The 15,335-nt window shown below is 53.0% G+C and overlaps 6 protein-coding genes across 6 annotated transcripts; 2 read left to right on the forward strand and 4 right to left on the reverse strand.

Annotated features, from left to right (window-relative positions):
* Window positions 1–75: 75 nt before the first annotated feature.
* NUP84 (Nucleoporin nup84) lies at window positions 76–3,577 on the reverse strand (the record flags this gene model as incomplete). Its single annotated transcript, XM_062907846.1, has 6 exons — window positions 3,207–3,577; window positions 3,084–3,141; window positions 985–3,027; window positions 640–928; window positions 174–575; window positions 76–106 (listed from the first exon to the last, which is right to left on the reverse strand). The coding sequence occupies exons 1-6, from the start codon at window positions 3,219–3,221 to the stop codon at window positions 76–78; spliced, it is 2,838 nt and encodes a 945-aa protein (XP_062770827.1). The 5' UTR covers window positions 3,222–3,577.
* Window positions 3,565–6,088, forward strand: SMT3 (SUMO protein smt3). Its single transcript, XM_062907848.1, is given in 3 exon segments — window positions 3,565–4,978; window positions 4,994–5,533; window positions 5,643–6,088. 2 exon segments carry the CDS (start codon window positions 5,294–5,296, stop codon window positions 5,706–5,708), a joined length of 306 nt encoding a protein of 101 aa, XP_062770828.1. The 5' UTR covers window positions 3,565–4,978; window positions 4,994–5,293; the 3' UTR covers window positions 5,709–6,088.
* On the reverse strand, window positions 3,695–4,537 carry CMC4 (Cx9C motif-containing protein 4, mitochondrial). The gene is made up of 3 exons (XM_062907847.1): window positions 4,388–4,537; window positions 4,281–4,328; window positions 3,695–4,145 (listed from the first exon to the last, which is right to left on the reverse strand). Exons 1-3 carry the CDS (start codon window positions 4,388–4,390, stop codon window positions 3,954–3,956), a joined length of 243 nt encoding a protein of 80 aa, XP_062770829.1. The 5' UTR covers window positions 4,391–4,537; the 3' UTR covers window positions 3,695–3,953.
* A 3-nt stretch (window positions 6,089–6,091) lies between the features above and the next one.
* QC763_112630 (uncharacterized protein) lies at window positions 6,092–9,821 on the reverse strand. Its single transcript, XM_062907849.1, has 2 exons — window positions 9,060–9,821; window positions 6,092–9,001 (listed from the first exon to the last, which is right to left on the reverse strand). The coding sequence occupies exons 1-2, from the start codon at window positions 9,145–9,147 to the stop codon at window positions 6,435–6,437; spliced, it is 2,655 nt and encodes an 884-aa protein (XP_062770830.1). The 5' UTR covers window positions 9,148–9,821; the 3' UTR covers window positions 6,092–6,434.
* QC763_112640 (uncharacterized protein) lies at window positions 9,126–12,590 on the forward strand. The gene is given in 8 exon segments (XM_062907850.1): window positions 9,126–10,498; window positions 10,518–10,769; window positions 10,829–10,983; window positions 11,052–11,136; window positions 11,191–11,690; window positions 11,768–12,050; window positions 12,116–12,216; window positions 12,288–12,590. The coding sequence occupies 7 exon segments, from the start codon at window positions 10,609–10,611 to the stop codon at window positions 12,452–12,454; spliced, it is 1,452 nt and encodes a 483-aa protein (XP_062770831.1). The 5' UTR covers window positions 9,126–10,498; window positions 10,518–10,608; the 3' UTR covers window positions 12,455–12,590.
* QC763_112650 (uncharacterized protein) lies at window positions 12,479–15,102 on the reverse strand (the record flags this gene model as incomplete). The annotated part of the gene is made up of 6 exons (XM_062907851.1): window positions 12,479–13,983; window positions 14,038–14,073; window positions 14,150–14,405; window positions 14,472–14,562; window positions 14,617–14,760; window positions 14,815–15,102. The coding sequence occupies 6 exons, from the start codon at window positions 15,100–15,102 to the stop codon at window positions 12,747–12,749; spliced, it is 2,052 nt and encodes a 683-aa protein (XP_062770832.1). The 3' UTR covers window positions 12,479–12,746.
* Window positions 15,103–15,335: the final 233 nt, after the last annotated feature.

Genomic DNA, 15,335 nt, shown 5'->3' on the forward strand with positions numbered 1-15,335 from the left:
ATAGACCGCCAACTTGACAAAGCTCTGCGCTCAAAAACACATCCTTTATTGGATGTCATTTCTATCAGTCTCCCCTCATGGCTTGATAGACCAAAGCTCCCTCGACCTATGAACAGTTAGCATGAGACCTACAGATCGAAACACTGCGGGAAGCAGAACAGAGGAGAACATACCATCCAAGCTCGCGGTGTTTTTTGCTGCTCTTGCCTTTGCTCTCAGCCGTAGACACAGCCAGCGCCTTGCTGCAGGCTGCAAAAGACTCTAGAAGCTCCTTCATCCTCCCAGACTTGATGAACTCCTGAGCTATGTTTGAGTCCTTCTCGGCAATCAGAGCAGCCAAGTCCATGCATTCCATGAAGTTGTCGCGCGAAACGGCGCCGCCGGCAAAATGGAGGGTGCTGATGTATGCGATAACTGTCTCGGGAATATAGGCCTCGCGGAGGTCCTGAAAGTCGTTGTCGACTTCATTGCTGACCATCAACCAGTTGTTCAGCACCGGCTGCATACAGTTCTTAACATTGCGCACGTCGCCAACGGCCTGAGTCCACATTTCGCGCGCAGGGGGGTGGGATGGACTATAGTGATCATAGTTAGCAAGATCGGTGTTGCATCAATAGTAGACGTGGGCTGGGTACATACTCTCTGCTGAGACCAGCCATGGAAGCCAATGTCTCCATTGAGTCCAGTGCTCGGACGAGACATTCAAGTTCCCATAGGTTTCTGACAACATTCAGAAGCCTGTCTCTGCTGACGCCACACTCTTGAAGGAAGGCTTCACTGAAATCGTGATTAGCGACCTCATCAAACCACCCGTGGGCATCATCTTGGTTTTGGTCCACAAAGGTGATGAACGTCAACTTCTCCATGGCGATGTATCGCCCGGAAACACGGACGCTGAGGGCGCGGGCAGCACGCAAGTCGGCCCGTTCTACGGAAGGTTAATATCCATTTGGGCAACTGAAAATTAGTGGAGGAATAACTTACTCAAGAAGTACTTATAAACCCGGATGGCGTAGGTGCATGTCTCCAAGAACAGCCCGGGGACCATTATGAGCCACTCCAGAGTGCGGATGAGTTCTTCGCTTTCTCCCTCCATGTCGTTGGAGTCATCCCCGATGAAATCCGGTCGAACAATTCTACCATATTTCAGTGTGGCCGGCCCCTCTTCCAGAATCTTGAAGTGACCCTTTACATCGCATCGAACCGACTTGTCGTTGACATCGTTCAGGTAGATAAGGGGCAACTTTCGACCAAACTCCTTTATGTCGACTCCCAACTTGGTCATGATGATCAGCTGGTGCTCACGAGGTTCATCGCCCACAATGTGAATGAGATTTCTGCCTAGCACCTCGTATAGACGGTCCTCGTGGAGTTTGGAGCAGTACAGGGGAACAAGCTCCTCAAGGTTGGCGAGTCGAAGGTAGCTGACGTAGGAGGTAAGAATGTTCTCCTGGGCGTGGCGAATTGCCTTGTGGCCGCTTTCTTGCTTGGAGTTACTGAGCCTATCCAGGGTGTTGACGATGATGAGGACATGAGCCAATGTCCTCAACCCGTCGTAATCGCCCAGACCAACGTACTTCTTTTCGTTGATGTGCTCCGAAATGGGGAAGTTGATCTCTGGGATCAGCTTTGACTTTGCCCTGGCATTCGCCTTCTTGGAAAGCACAACACCTTGATGGAATAGATACCGGCCCAGGTCGTTGGCAACAATGGCGGCTTGGAGCGACTTGGAAGTCCCCAGAGCTTCGTTGCTAGTCTTCGGATCGTTCTCCAAACTGGCCACGAGACGCTTCGCAACTGTGGCCGGCTCACCGTTGTAAACAACAGCGTTGAAGGCCGGAAAACGCGCAGCGATCGCTACCAAGTCCTTGCCGCCCTTCTTCATCAAGAAAATGTCGAACTGTGTCCTGAGAAGAGCGTTGTAGTGGGCGAAAAGCTTATCATCCCACGACTTGCACACCTTGTCAACGCTCTCAAGATCGCCAGCAAGAAGTCCATAGACGGCCCGATCGTATTCGCTTGTTCCCCCATCATGAGCAGCTGCATAGCACATCCTTCTCCAGAGCACGAGCGAGCCTGGCTCAAAATCAAATTGTTCATCATCTTGGGGATTTGAAAGTGGCAGCGGCGCGATTGTAGCTGCTCTCCACAGTTCCGTCCTCTCTGCGCACCAGTCCCGTATCTCAGACATGGAGTACCCCCGGCGTAGCATCTCAAAGCATCCCAGCCAGATGGCCCGCTCAAAGAACTCATCCTGCGGCTCTAACTTTCGGCCTTGGCGTGTGACGGCGTCTGGATCGAGCTGGGTAACGAGAATATTTGAGCCAAGGTGGGATTGGGAAGTGGCAGCATTAGGGTCAAGCACACCCTGGTACCCATTGACACTCTTCTGCAGCTTGATCTTGTGGCGTGTATGAAGCCAACCATGTGCCAGGATGTCGCCCCTCTCGGCGTTGTGCTGGAGCTCGCTGACAACCACATCGACTGGTGGTCCGTGAGTGGCGCTGTTCTGCAACCACTCCAACACGATCTTCCTCTCTCTGGCCACAGAGTCGGTGATCAGAAACTCCTCCCACCATTCTCTCCGCGACTGGGGCACCGGATTCCTGCCGTTCTTTTCCTCGGCGAGCTCTGAATCTTGGTAACGGAAAGGCAGTATGCGCCGTAAGAGATCCCAGGTTTGTGCCTCCTCCTCTGCCCGTCGCACCTCCTCAGCGCTGACAGAAAAATGGCCTTTTTCAACTTCGTCCACATCCACATCCACCGAGCCTGGTCTTTGCCAAACAGCGCCCCGATTTCGTCCTCCCGCCTGACTTGCTTGCAACCTGTCTACTCTGTTCCGTGCATAGTTGTAGTAGGAATCGAGCAGTTTGAAGATTTGTTCGCGTTTCTCAGAGTTCGACCTGCCTCTCAGATCGGTGTTGTAGCGGTCCAGTTCAGCAGCGAAGAAATCGACGTCGTTCCCGACTCGGACGGTGCTATGGCGGTAGGTAGACTCGAGGTCGGTCATTTCGCGGTGTGACGGTTCTGCGCACTCAAGTTAGATGAAACACAGGAATTGCATCATGGAGAAGGGTTCTGACCTCGAAGTCGACTCTCCAAGCTAGCCCGGGAGCTTTCCTGGGAGATGGATGGAAAATTCTATCGAGCAGGTGCTGTCAGCAACGTTTCAACCAGCTCGAGATTGAACACATGGAATTGCTCACAAATCCAGGCGCCATGACGCCGATGGGATAATGAAGTTGAAATAATACAACGCAAGAGTCTCTGATTCACACAGTCTTGCCCAGTCTGCGAATGGCCGTGGCTTCGTCTTACTGTGGTCTGTTGGGAGCAGTGAAGTGGATCTTGCGCAAACAGTCTGAAAGTCTATTGCATCGTATGCTCAATGTTGGGCGTTGAATGAATTTTCTGTTCAGCGCCGGGGTCAATTGGTGGTTTCGGAGAGATTGGCGGCAGTAATGTGTTGGTAATCTACCTATCTCCCTGGAGGGTGGGTATCGATGGTGGTGGTCCCTTTGAGCTGTTGGACGCGGTCGCGTCATTGCCGTTCGAAAAATTGGGCTTGAGAGCAGCGTCGAAGCCCTGGAGAGTGAGCTCCCCAGTTATTAGACTGCCAAGCTTCTTGAGCCAGACTCTCAGTATAAGCACGGACCGTATGGGGGCCCTAGCTTCGCGCTCGCCCTGGGCTCCACCCAACTCAGCGAACTAGAAAAAGCTTTGGCGATTGGAAAATTTTGGACTTTTCCTCTTTTCTTCTTCATGTCTTTGGCATTCGTCTTAGAGTCTCGGAACAAGGCCTCAGTTCTTGTTCAGGTCCACGCGGCCTCTCGCGCGCTCAACGATCGCCTAGAGTAAATATGCACTCTCCTCATAAGTTACCTGCACCTTCACAGGGCGTTCAGGTGGACGCATTGGATGTGTGATACATTTTGATATCTTGACCATTTGTATTATTGCTTCGCCTTCTCCCTCTGCTCCATTTTCAGCCTTAACAAGCTCGCCTTCGGGCAGCTAACCGTGGTTGCCTCGTCGCCGTTCTTTTTGTAGAATGCCTGGCAACATTCGTAGAGGGCATCGACATATCTTGTACACTTGGCTTCGTCAAATCCATTCCGCGTCAAACAATCTGTGATGCCTGTGAGCTACAATGGTTTACTGGGCCGTGAGCCTCAACTACACGTTACATAGCCTGCTCACTTTGTATGGCGCACTGGTTTTTAGTCAGCATATGTCCTCTTCTTTCAACCACTCCCATGTGATGGGAAAGTCAGACGTACCGCGCGTGGGTGGCATGGAGGATCAGTTTGGAGATCTCTTACAAGCGCCTGCAGTTTGGAACGTCAACATCCGCCTGTCTAGAATTTCGAGAGTAAGGCAGCCCGACCATCTTAAGAGATATGGCGCCGTGTTCGCGGGGTTATAAGGGTTTGGTATTCAAAGAACGCTTCAGGTGTTCGGTGTAGGGTTGCCAGTTTGGCGAACAGCATCAGCGTGGTTCCTAATCCTTAAGTAGAGTGGAAACAATGATGTCAGGATCCCTGTCATAAATCAAAGAGCCGCTAGCTGTCCGCTGTGAGACAGCGGACCATGGCACTTTGGGAACCGTATGTAGAGCCCCCAACTCGCCGATCCCTTCTGGATTATTGTACTGCTGGAGTTTTTCTGCTTGAATAAAAAGCCCCTACTAGGTAGGGTTGATGTTATGTCTTGCTTGGGCTTTCCTTCCCGCCCGTCAGTTAACCCCAAAACCTTAATTCAACTTGAGCCCCACCAAGCCTCTGCCTAGCTGCAACAACCGCCCCGCGCAAACGAACCGCCACATCCCACCTTTTGTCGCCAGCGTCAGTTCACAGTGCGCTTTCCGATTACTTCCTTTCCTCCACAGTACTCATCTCCCCCTTCGTCCAAACCATCGATCACTGAAAGGTTCACATCCCCTACGTGAATCCCAAATCGGCCGCGACACTCCGCTCAGGTACATCCCGCTCAGGTACGTCGTAAGCGCTTCCTCTGCCCCTCCATCCCGTAGGCGACTTCGCGCCCAGGGCAGCTCCGTTCCTCTCCAGGCACAGGCACAGGCACCCCTAGGCACGCGCGCTTCCCATCTCCCGAAGTCGCCCATTATCTGCAACTCGCCCCTCCGAGCAGCCTACTTCTCTTCCACTCACTTCCGCACAATCCGAGTTGCCACAGCCCAACAAAGACATTTTTCGAATCAAGAAGGGCTAATTTCCCACGCTCACAGCTCACCTTCTCACAGACGACAACCAACCCCTCTCAAGAATTCGCAATGGCCGACGCTGCGGAGAACGGTTCCCCTGGCCAGGGCCCCGATGTCCCCCAGGGTGGCAGCGAGCACCTTAACATCAAGGTGACTGACAACAACAACGAGGTCTTCTTCAAGATCAAACGAAGCACCAAACTGGAGAAGCTGATGACTGCCTTCTGCGAACGCCAGGGTAAGACCATCCAGTCGGTCAGGTTTCTCTTCGAAGGCCAGCGTGTCCAACCTTCCGACACCCCAGATACGGTATGTTTGTTTGCCCCTGGACGCTTCAGGCTTTTCATGCTCTTCGTCCATTGCAGTTATACTTGGGGCAGGGCAGTTCACTAATCGATTTGGTCTACGTTGGTTTTAGCTCGAAATGCAGGATGGGGACACTCTCGAGGTTCACCAGGAACAAGTCGGTGGTGGTGGTCTCTAGACATCCAAGAAAGCCTTTCTTCCCCGATCCTTTTGGGATTATGGGCACTGCAAACTGGGAAAATCGTCAGGACATGTCTTGACCTCATATAAGTGGATGGTAGATTTCCATGATGAGTCAGCGGAGCGAAGGAGAGCATTGGCATTCATGGCTTAACAGTGGTCACAGTCGTTGGTGCACAGGCACAGTACCAATGAGGTGGGAACAAGTCAACATCGGATGGGATGGATGGTGTTATCTTGGGCGGCCTGGTCTTGATGAAGGCAGAGATGATTGTCATCTCTGGCTATTGCGATGTTCTTTTTGCCAGTGGAAGGATTCTGATTCTGGCGCATTTCGGGGCGTAGTACTATGACACAATTTACGGAAAGTCAACTTTGCAATAATTCTGATCTTTTTGCTGCTGATTTTGTGACTGCGAAGTTCTGCTTGTGCAGTACAACAATCGCCTTGCTCCTCCTGAATGTAAAAGTGAGAAAGAATTCATGTTAGCGATTTTGCAAAGTCATCAACGCCAGATCTAGGTACAGACTTTGATTTATTATGCCTTCCTCCGTTAAAACCCCAAGCCCCATTCCAAGACAAAAATAGACAGATAGATATGCTTGACCCGCTCACTGTATTCAAGTACGCCATGCAACACAACAGCAAAAACACGATTCATCGGCCATGATCATCATGTAACCATAAAAGGGCACCTCTCACACCCATGGATGCAATCAATCCTCAAGCCTTGAGCTCAGCCTCCATGCACCTGGTACACAGAACAACTGTCTCGCCCGGCGCTCCACGCCCCTCCTGGGGGAAAATCTGGCCGTCGTCAAACCCGCCGTGGCAGGAAGCGCAGCGGAAGCACTCGTCATGCCACTCGCCGCCCAGCGCCCGAATGTATTGTCCGATGACAGCCTTCCTACAGGCGCGGCACTTGGGTGCCCTCCGCTCTGTGCGCTTCGTCTGGCAAGAGACACACCACGCATAGCCGTCCTTTTCGATATGCGTCATGCCCTTTTCAAACGGATCACCGCACTCGGCGCAGAAAAAGTGACCAAAATGCCAGTGTGAGCCAAGCGCCACAACATGTTCACCCATGATGGGCGTTTTGCAGTGCTTGCACCTTGGTGCAAACAGTTCGTGCCAGTCGAGGTGGCAGAAGAAGCGCAAGCGTTCGTCGCCGTCCTCTGCTTCCGTCTCGCCCGGCTTTTCGGGGAGTATCTCGCCAGCAGCGCGGCGAGAGATGCGCTCGAGGCGCTGGGCACGATAGTGATCTGGCTCGGGAGAAATCTCCAGTGCCTCGAGGGAGGTCCCGCAGGAAAAGCAGGTGAAGCACTGCGGGTGGAATCGCTCTGAGTTACCTGCCAGTGAGACGAAGCGGCCCTCGATGAAGTGGCCGCACTCGTGGCAGCGAGCCGTCGCCCTGCTGCCCACGGGCCTAGGGTCAGGAGTCCAGTGTCCTCTAGGACGGGCTGCAGCCTGCCTGACACGAGGCGCTCCTGGTTGAGGAGTGGGGAGTGGCCGCCGCGAGCCGCCACTATTATTCGTACTCGCGCTGTCGTCCGGGGTCACGATCACGGGGATACTCGGACCGTCATCGGCATCGTCAGGCGCGATTACGATGGACGGAACTGGCGGGGCAGCGGGCGAGGAGGTGTCCGACACCGAAATCGAGGGAACAGCAGGCCCATCTACTTGAATAGTGGGCGGCGCTGGTTGTGGGCGGCGGAACGGTGAGCGGCGCGTAGGCGGCGATGGGGTCGGAGAATCATCCGAAACAGAAATAGAAGGGATCGGCGGCGCTTGCTGCTGGGCTTCTTTGGACTGCTTGGAGAGGATCCGGCCAGGGACGAGGCACACGGGATGCTGGGCTTCGATGCCTCGTCCGGACCTCGTCGAGTCTGACTTATCGTCAGTAGCCTCCTCATGGGGCTTCCAATTCTTATCAAAGCTTACGATTGGTCGCCCCGGAACGTCACTGACGGCAGATGGCGTGGGTAGCGCTGGACTACGGTCTTTGAGCTTCATAGTGGTGGCCTGCCGAATCTCGTCGCTCCGAACCTCGATACCGTGCTTTCGAGGCACGTCCTCACGCACCACAGGAGCTTGTGGGCGCGAGTTTGTGGTATAAGCAGGATTCCTCGATTGGGTTGGAGGGTTGCGATGAATCTCAAATCTATTGATGCGCTTTTGGGGGGACGGTGGAAACGTGACCGCAACCGATTGTGCCTCGGGAGCAAACTGCACACGGTTTAACGGGTTCCTTGGTTTTGACTGCAGGGCCTGAGCTTTCCCATCTTGTGGGAACGGATCTTCAGCACGCTCAGCTTCCTGGCTGTCGGGTTCTTCCCAGATCTGATCACCAGAAAAAGGCTTTTGGACTTCGCCACTGATGTTTCTCTTGAGGCTGCTTCGACGGCGCCCCGCTGGCCGAGGCCCTGCGGGAGCCGCGACTCCGTTGTATGTCTTTGCATTCCGAGCCTCAGCTGAACCCCCCCGCAACGAATCGAGACTTCCTCGCCCACTGTCGACCGGATGAGCCGAGGTGAAAGACGAACGACTTCTGATAGACGCAGGCCCATCTTCACCTTCGCTCGAGCTGCCGGAAACTGACGTAGAAGTAGAATTTCTCGCCAGTCCAGTTGGAGCAACATCATTGCCATACATGCCCACGCTCGCCGTACGTGCGTGCGCATAGCTGTCCTTGCGAAGGTGGGATTTGTATCGATAAGGGGTGCCTGGCTGAGGCACTTTGCCAGGATTCTGGTGCTGCCATACCAGCTCGGCAGCCTCGTCGAGAGCAGCGTTGTAAAGCCGCTTTTCATCCTCATCCTCGGCAACCGGCGCACCATCTTCCTTTACTTCCTCATTTTTGACTGTCATATCCTCCATAGCCTGCCGCAGCGAAAACGCCTCCTCCTTTTCCATCCATCTCTGACCCCGTTCGATATAGGTTGCACTTGGTACGACGTCTGACGGCTTCAACGGCTGGACCGGGCGGTTCGGGTAATAGTCTCTCCCCCGGGTTCCCGCTGAAAATCTTGATGATATACTGGCGGACATGGACGGAAGACTTGCGGAGGGCCCTATCCCGCTGACTTCTAAGGGGGACCCTTGCTGCTGGCTGTCGTTGTGATGATGGTGGCGAAGTGATGATGTTTCGGAAGCTGGCATGGCTCCCATGGACGGGCCACTAGGGGGTAGCCCGGCTACATCTCGTTGCTTTGTGGGGGAGGTGGGAAGAGGACGAGCACCGCCGGGCCGGTTGATGCGGTTGTTGCGCAGGTCTGCCAGGTACGCGGCTACATATTTCATCAGCATCAGTTGCGGCGGCAGTCGCCAGATTGCATGCGCACATACCGAATTGCTCGTTCGACATGTACGAAGGTGACGGCGGCGTCACTTTCCGGGGAGAGCCCCGTTCCCTGGGCTTATTGTGTGCAAACATCAGTCCTCCTCCTGGGGCTGTAGGGGTTCGTTTCGGGGTGTTGTCGTCGAGGTAAGGATAAAACTATTGTGATCGTAGTAGCTGTAGCTGTGGTGCTGTGTCCAGTGTAGTGTAGATGGTCTCGGAAAGCAGGTGGAGAGGGCAGGCATCAAGACGTCAGGTGAATTTATGCTCGGGACTATAATAGCTGGTTGTTTATCATATACAGCGGTGGTGTTTCAACGAGGTTGCTAGGCAGGGCGGCGGGTGCGCCGGTGAGCCAGGGATGTCGACGGATTGGAGGTGAGTAAAGAACGGGGGAGGGCGGAAAAGGGCGAGAAAAGGGCTGGTCGAAGCACCTAGAGTTGCAGACTGGAGCTGTGAACAACAGAGATGCACCGAGATTTCGGCCCTGCCATTGGACCACGCAATGTGACAAACAACGGGGGTTCCCCAGGCGACCATCCACTTTCGGCAAGCGCTAGAACCTGGAAGATGCCGCGACCAAGAGTGCGTGCAGCCAGTACGTACCTGGTTCAAGGTTGGCGATTGGCGGCTGAAAGTTTAGAAACAAAAACCACGCGAAACAGGGATTTCCTAGAAGCCTTTGCCTGCTGTCAAGAAAATATGATGCGAATGGCTTCAGGGCGCCAGACAGAAGTGGCCGACTTGGCCTGCAGTGGACACATCTGTCATTGCCCAACAGCAGTCCACGGTTGCAGAGATGTAAGAGAGCACATGCTGGTGCTACTGCATGTTGGCAAGCAAACACCGACAACCGGGCTCTCCCGCCTCCCCGCACCACTTATTCCCGACTGAGGTGGTGTTGGAATCTGGATTCTTCAGTAGCTTTGTTTCTTGGAGCCCAGCTTCTGCCCAATCCGCACTGATGACACTCTCTACCTTGAATACCTCATCGGAACCGCCAGTCTAGTGTACATACATGAAGCTTCTCTTCTGACGTTAGCTCTACCAGGCTTGGCATCTCTTGCCGTGGCAAAGTCCAGACTGACCGCCCTGGTGGATGTGGGTGTCATTGAAGAGACCCGCTTTGCCGAGGCGGGTTGGGACCGTCCAGGATCAAATCCATCGACCTTTGTCAGGTGGAGAGCAGGTAACAGGGTGCCCGTCCTCGGCCGAGTCCCAGGCATTCTCCCATATATTATTGACTAAGACGTATCGAGTCGGTATGGTGATATCTTTTTTTTTCCGCAGTTTGTCATCCTTATTCCCATCCTAGGCCGGTGACAGGCCTTGCGGATATCTTACCCGGTCTGTTGTTGATCGGGCATGAGGGGTCTCTCCTAGTTTCGTCTTCTTATTGATTTAGTTTTGTTGCTGGTACTGTCTTTGAACTATCCACAACTTCTAGCGATCATCACAACTTCTAGCGATTATTAATTGCCATGAACTGGATGCGTTTCCAATAATCTCTTGGTTTTTTTCTCGCTCGCCTTTTAAACCCTTCCCCAAGCCTTCGCAATGATCCCAAGTTCGCCTGTCCCAGGCAGGTTGCCGGGCACGTCAGCCCCTGAGACTGGGCTGGTCGATGTTGAGGGAACCACGAGATCTGGAAAGGAAGAGATAACAGGGGAAAGTGACTCTTCCGAAGTGAAAGAATTCAAGGAAGGTGGATATGGCTGGTTAGTTTGCTAGCACTCTACTATCAGTCTCCCTGCCAATCTGACTTCGTATTCTCTAGGATGGTTGTCTTCTCAGTCGCCCTGGTCAACGCTCATACATGGGGCCTAAACTCATCATACGCCGTGTTTCTTGCCTATTACTTGCGCTCTCGAGATATCGCTGGCTCTTCACCGCTTGCCTTTGCTTTTGTTGGCGGTCTCTCAATCTCGATCTGTGAGTCCATCCACACAGCAGCTCGCTTACCAAGGTTGCTTTTGACTGACACCTGTCACTCTTTTCAGCGCTGCTCGTCTCTCCACTGGTGACATGGTGTATAGGGAGGTTTGGAACCATATCTACGTTTCGGATAGGGGTTGTGTTCGAAGCGTGAGTCGGATCACTCTGATATCCAGCAATGCCACCATGCTAACTCTCATTAAGCATCTCATTTGTGGGAGCCTCCTTCTCGACTCACATATATCACCTAATCCTAAGCCAAGGAGTGTGTTTTGGAGTTGGTTTGGGGTTTTGTTTTACAGCAACAGTCGGTGTAGTGCCCCAGTGGTTTGTTAAGCGACGTTCCTTTGCCAACGCTGTGGCGACATCTGGCTCTGGATTTGGTGGCCTCACATACTCCGTGGCAACCAATGCCATGATAACCAACCTGGGGCTGCCATGGGCTTTCAGAATCCTCGCCATTGTGGCGTTTGTGGTCAACGGTGGGTGCAGCTTGATCCTCCGTGATCGCAACAAGGCGGTCGGGGCGAAGCATGTGCCCTTCCATCTGGATCTCTTCAAACTACCTGAATATTGGCTATTCTTGGGTTGGGGCTTCTTTTCTCTCATGAGTTATGTCATTGTTGTATTTTCCATCACGGACTATGCTCAACAAGTTGGCTTCAGTGCCAGCCAGGGTTCCCTGGCTGCCGCTATCTTCAACTGTAAGTGGGCCACTTCTCTTCTCTTGCTCAAACAACTGTGCATACATACAAGATGCTGATTCATTTGGGGCTGGCAGTATCGCAAGGCATTGGAAGACCTCTCATTGGACTCGCCAGTGACCATGTTGGGAGACTCAACGTCGCTGGCCTTGGGACGCTCACCGCCGGCGTGGTTGCTTTCTTCTTGTGGGTCTTCGCCGGGAAGTCGTACCCAGGGTTGATCATATACGCCCTGTTCGGGGCGTTTGCCGGCATCATCTGGCCTTGTGTGGCTCCCGTTGGAGCTGAGGTGGTCGGTCTCTCACTACTACCTGCTGCTCTTTCAATTTATTGGCTTGTTCTTGTTCTTCCAGCCACCTTGTAAGCTTCCATCCACTTGGCCATGCATTTCTGCCCCACAGTTATTGACGCAAATCGCTGAACAGCGCCGAAGTGATTGGTCTGATGCTGAGAACATCTGGCGTTGATGGATACCTGAATGTCCAGATTTTCACGGGGGTCATGTATATTGCCTCTTTCGTGTCCAGTACGTTCCCTTTTGCTTCAAACCTGTCTGCATTGTCACAATACATTCTAATCGCACGCGTTCTTTCATAGTCTGGCTTCTGAGGAGTTGGAAACTTCAACAAATGCAGATTTTGGGAACAATGGATGATCCGCTGGCGATCGAGGCGCCCAATGCTGTCCAGTCGGGGGCAAAAGCATCTGAAAACGGGCGTCCACGTTCGTACATCATGAATATGTTTGTTTTCAGGCATGTATAGCAAGCAACGAGTACAAAATAGCTTCAGAATAATAGTTGGGAGGTCTGCGAATACAACCAACGGGCCCTGCGATGCTACTTATAGGCCTTCCGAGGTGATCCGTCGATGTTAAAAGTTGTCAATGTCTTCTGACAAACCTATTGGATGCCTTGGAATGTGTCGATCTAACTTGAAATCTCTATCATCTTGTCCACAATGTGTACCCCCAGCTACAAAACTATTACACCACCCAACAAATGAGAAGCTGTCCCACACAACTGGCTTTTCTTCCCTTCATCTTCATCTTCACCTTCTAAGCACTTGATAGCTCTATCGCCTTCGCCTTAGCCGCCTCGAAATCGTCAAACGCGTAAAGCGGGAGGCCACTTTCCTCGATGAGTTTCTGTCCCTCCTTCTCGTTGGTCCCTCGAATCCGTACCACGACGGGCACGCGTGGCGAGAGCTCCTTGAAAGCCATTATGATGCCGTTGGCGATCATGTCCCCCAAAGTCAGCCCGCCAAAAATATTCACAAATATCACCCGAACCCTTGGATCTTTCAAGATAACCTCGAAGCCGTGCTTGACCGTCTCGCTAGTTGCTTTCCCGCCAGTATCGAGAAAATTAGTTGCGTGGCCCCCCAGGGCATCGACCGTGTTCATGGCGAGCCCTGCGCCATTGACCAAGGTTCCGATGGTCCCGTTGCCCTCCAATTTGATGTATATAATGCCACTCTTTTCCGCCTCGAGCTCAGAGGCATCCTCCACGGCTGTGTTTCTCAATTTCTGCAACTCGGTCTGCCGTCCGCAGCTTCGATAGGCTGCGTCGTCAAAGCCGAAGCGGGCACCAACCACCTTGATCTCACCAAGACGTTCCACAATCTCTGTCTCCATCAGATATGCCTCCTTTTCGTAAAATATGTCTGATAGTCTGTGGACAAGACGGCGGAGAGATTCATGGGCACTTTCCTTGAGACTGATGTGCAGGTGACTGGCAACACGCTCAATGGCAAGCTCGTCTGGACCGTGGCGATAGTCGAAGGGGTAACGTTTTACCATCTTCTCGATTTGATCGTCATCCACGGTAGGAGCCGCAAGAATACATGGTGATCTGGTCGAACGATCGACCCCGATGGCTAAGAAGCGCCTAGTGCCTAACCCCGAGTAATGGCCGCAGTTAAGGCCTGCTTCGCGCAGCAGATCCATACAGTCGTCCTCGGACAATGTCAAATGGCGCCGTTGCTGTGTGCACGGTTTTGCTAGAAACCGAGTCCTCGTTTGAGGTCTACGGACAGCCGTGTGGATCTGTCTACGCTGGTTTCCCAATTTGCCGCGACCAGCTAGGGAGTTCACCCCGTGTGTAGACCCTCCCAATCTTGCCTTGAAAGCTTCACCAAACTGACCTGGGTGTGTCACCATTGTTACACCAACAGACACCAGCGCTTCTATCTTCTCCTTCGCATCGGGTTCCCCAGCGATAGTGAAAGCTCCGGCGTGACCCATGATACGACCGCGTGGCTCGTGAATCCCAGCGATAAGTCCGACTATTGGCCTATGGTTGAGCTGTTAGCTGACACAACCTGTGTAACGGCCATAATAAACCTACTTCGGACTTTGTGTGCGAGAATGATAGTCTCGGATCCTATCCAGCGAGGTCATTGTCAGCACACGAACACGGAATAGAAATGAAGGATTGGAAAAACAAGTCGGAATAATACCATTCGGCAGCATCCAGCTCACCCAAACCGCCGATTTCCCCGATTAGAGCAATAGCCTCCGTATCACTGTCATTTTCTAAGACAGTCAAAGCCTCCCTCAGGTCTGTACCGGGAACAATGTCACCGCCCACGCCTATACAAAGGCTCTGCCCAAGACCAGCTCTCGTGGTTGACGCCACAGTTTCATAGCTCAGCGTACCTGATTTAGCAATGATTCCAATTTTCCCTGGTGAGAAGCAAGGCAAGGGCTGGAATCCTGGGACAATGTGACGTTAGTTCTCAGTACAGTAAGTGTGGATGTTGATATGGGCCATATGCACACCGATTCGACACTTTCCCACGGCGGAGATGATCCCTGGGGAGTTTGGACCGACCAGGCGAGACTTGGATTGAGTCTTTAAGATAGAATGAATCTTTGAATGTCAGAATATTGGTTTTGGGATTTTCAGCAGTGGCGGCTTGCTTACTCGAAGCATGTCGTGCAGAGGAATATGCTCTGCTACTGCCACGATCAAAGGAACCTCGGCTTCAATGGCCTCCTCGATAGCACCTGGGGCCTGATGAGCTGCTACATAGATCGCTGTTGCATCTGGTTTGAGTTCTTTCATGGCCTATCGGCTAGGTTAGCAGGGACTTGGGTGAGAACACAGGCAGAGCACACAGACTGACTGAACCGTGGGGAGCACCGGAAGCCCGAAATGTTCTCCGGTCCGGCCGGGCCTCACGCCTCCAACAATGTTGGTCCCCCAAGCGATCGAGTCTTTGGCATTTGCTGTTGCCTGCTTGCCCGTGAAGCCTTGGAACATGACACGGGTGTGTGCTCCTATACGGAGATTGGGAAGAGTGTCGGCATAGCTCTGCAGTCTCACTGTTGTTCCAAAGTTTCGGCGCAGGGCTTGCTGCCGCGGCACGACGAATCGGGGCCCATATCGGATAGGCTGAACAACACGCATTTTTGGGGGGATAAAGGGTTTCTAAGTATTTCAGAGTGGTGATGGTGTATATGGGAGACAAACTCCCGGACAGGTAATACTGAATGTGAGCGCCAGCGCCTGTTGGCCGATCATATCCCACGATCAAGCCGAGGTATTTGGGTGTCGAAAAGAGGGACCGGTACCAGTCGAGCATCGACGAACAAGATGCGTAAGTCGACTTACAGCCCAGAGCAACCATGTGGACGTCCCCA

The sequence above is a fragment of the Podospora pseudopauciseta genome, chromosome 1 (genome assembly GCF_035222475.1).
Source record: "Podospora pseudopauciseta strain CBS 411.78 chromosome 1, whole genome shotgun sequence".
Classification (NCBI taxonomy): domain Eukaryota; kingdom Fungi; phylum Ascomycota; class Sordariomycetes; order Sordariales; family Podosporaceae; genus Podospora; species Podospora pseudopauciseta.

Excerpts from the sequence above, each read along its gene's own strand:
- CMC4 (XM_062907847.1), bottom strand. Across the intron at positions 4,146-4,280 it reads CTCCATGCCACCCACGCGCG|CTCACAGGCATCACAGATTG; the intron begins GTACGTCTGACT and ends AAACCATTGTAG.
- SMT3 (XM_062907848.1), top strand. The coding sequence starts at position 5,294 with ATGGCCGACGCTGCGGAGAACGGTTCCCCTGGCCAGGGCCCCGATGTC. Across the intron at positions 5,534-5,642 it reads CTTCCGACACCCCAGATACG|CTCGAAATGCAGGATGGGGA; the intron begins GTATGTTTGTTT and ends CGTTGGTTTTAG.
- QC763_112630 (XM_062907849.1), bottom strand. The coding sequence starts at position 9,147 with ATGTTTGCACACAATAAGCCCAGGGAACGGGGCTCTCCCCGGAAAGTG. Across the intron at positions 9,002-9,059 it reads CATGTCGAACGAGCAATTCG|CCGCGTACCTGGCAGACCTG; the intron begins GTATGTGCGCAT and ends TGAAATATGTAG.
- QC763_112640 (XM_062907850.1), top strand. The coding sequence starts at position 10,609 with ATGATCCCAAGTTCGCCTGTCCCAGGCAGGTTGCCGGGCACGTCAGCC. Across the intron at positions 10,770-10,828 it reads AAGGAAGGTGGATATGGCTG|GATGGTTGTCTTCTCAGTCG; the intron begins GTTAGTTTGCTA and ends CGTATTCTCTAG. Across the intron at positions 10,984-11,051 it reads CGGTCTCTCAATCTCGATCT|CGCTGCTCGTCTCTCCACTG; the intron begins GTGAGTCCATCC and ends CACTCTTTTCAG.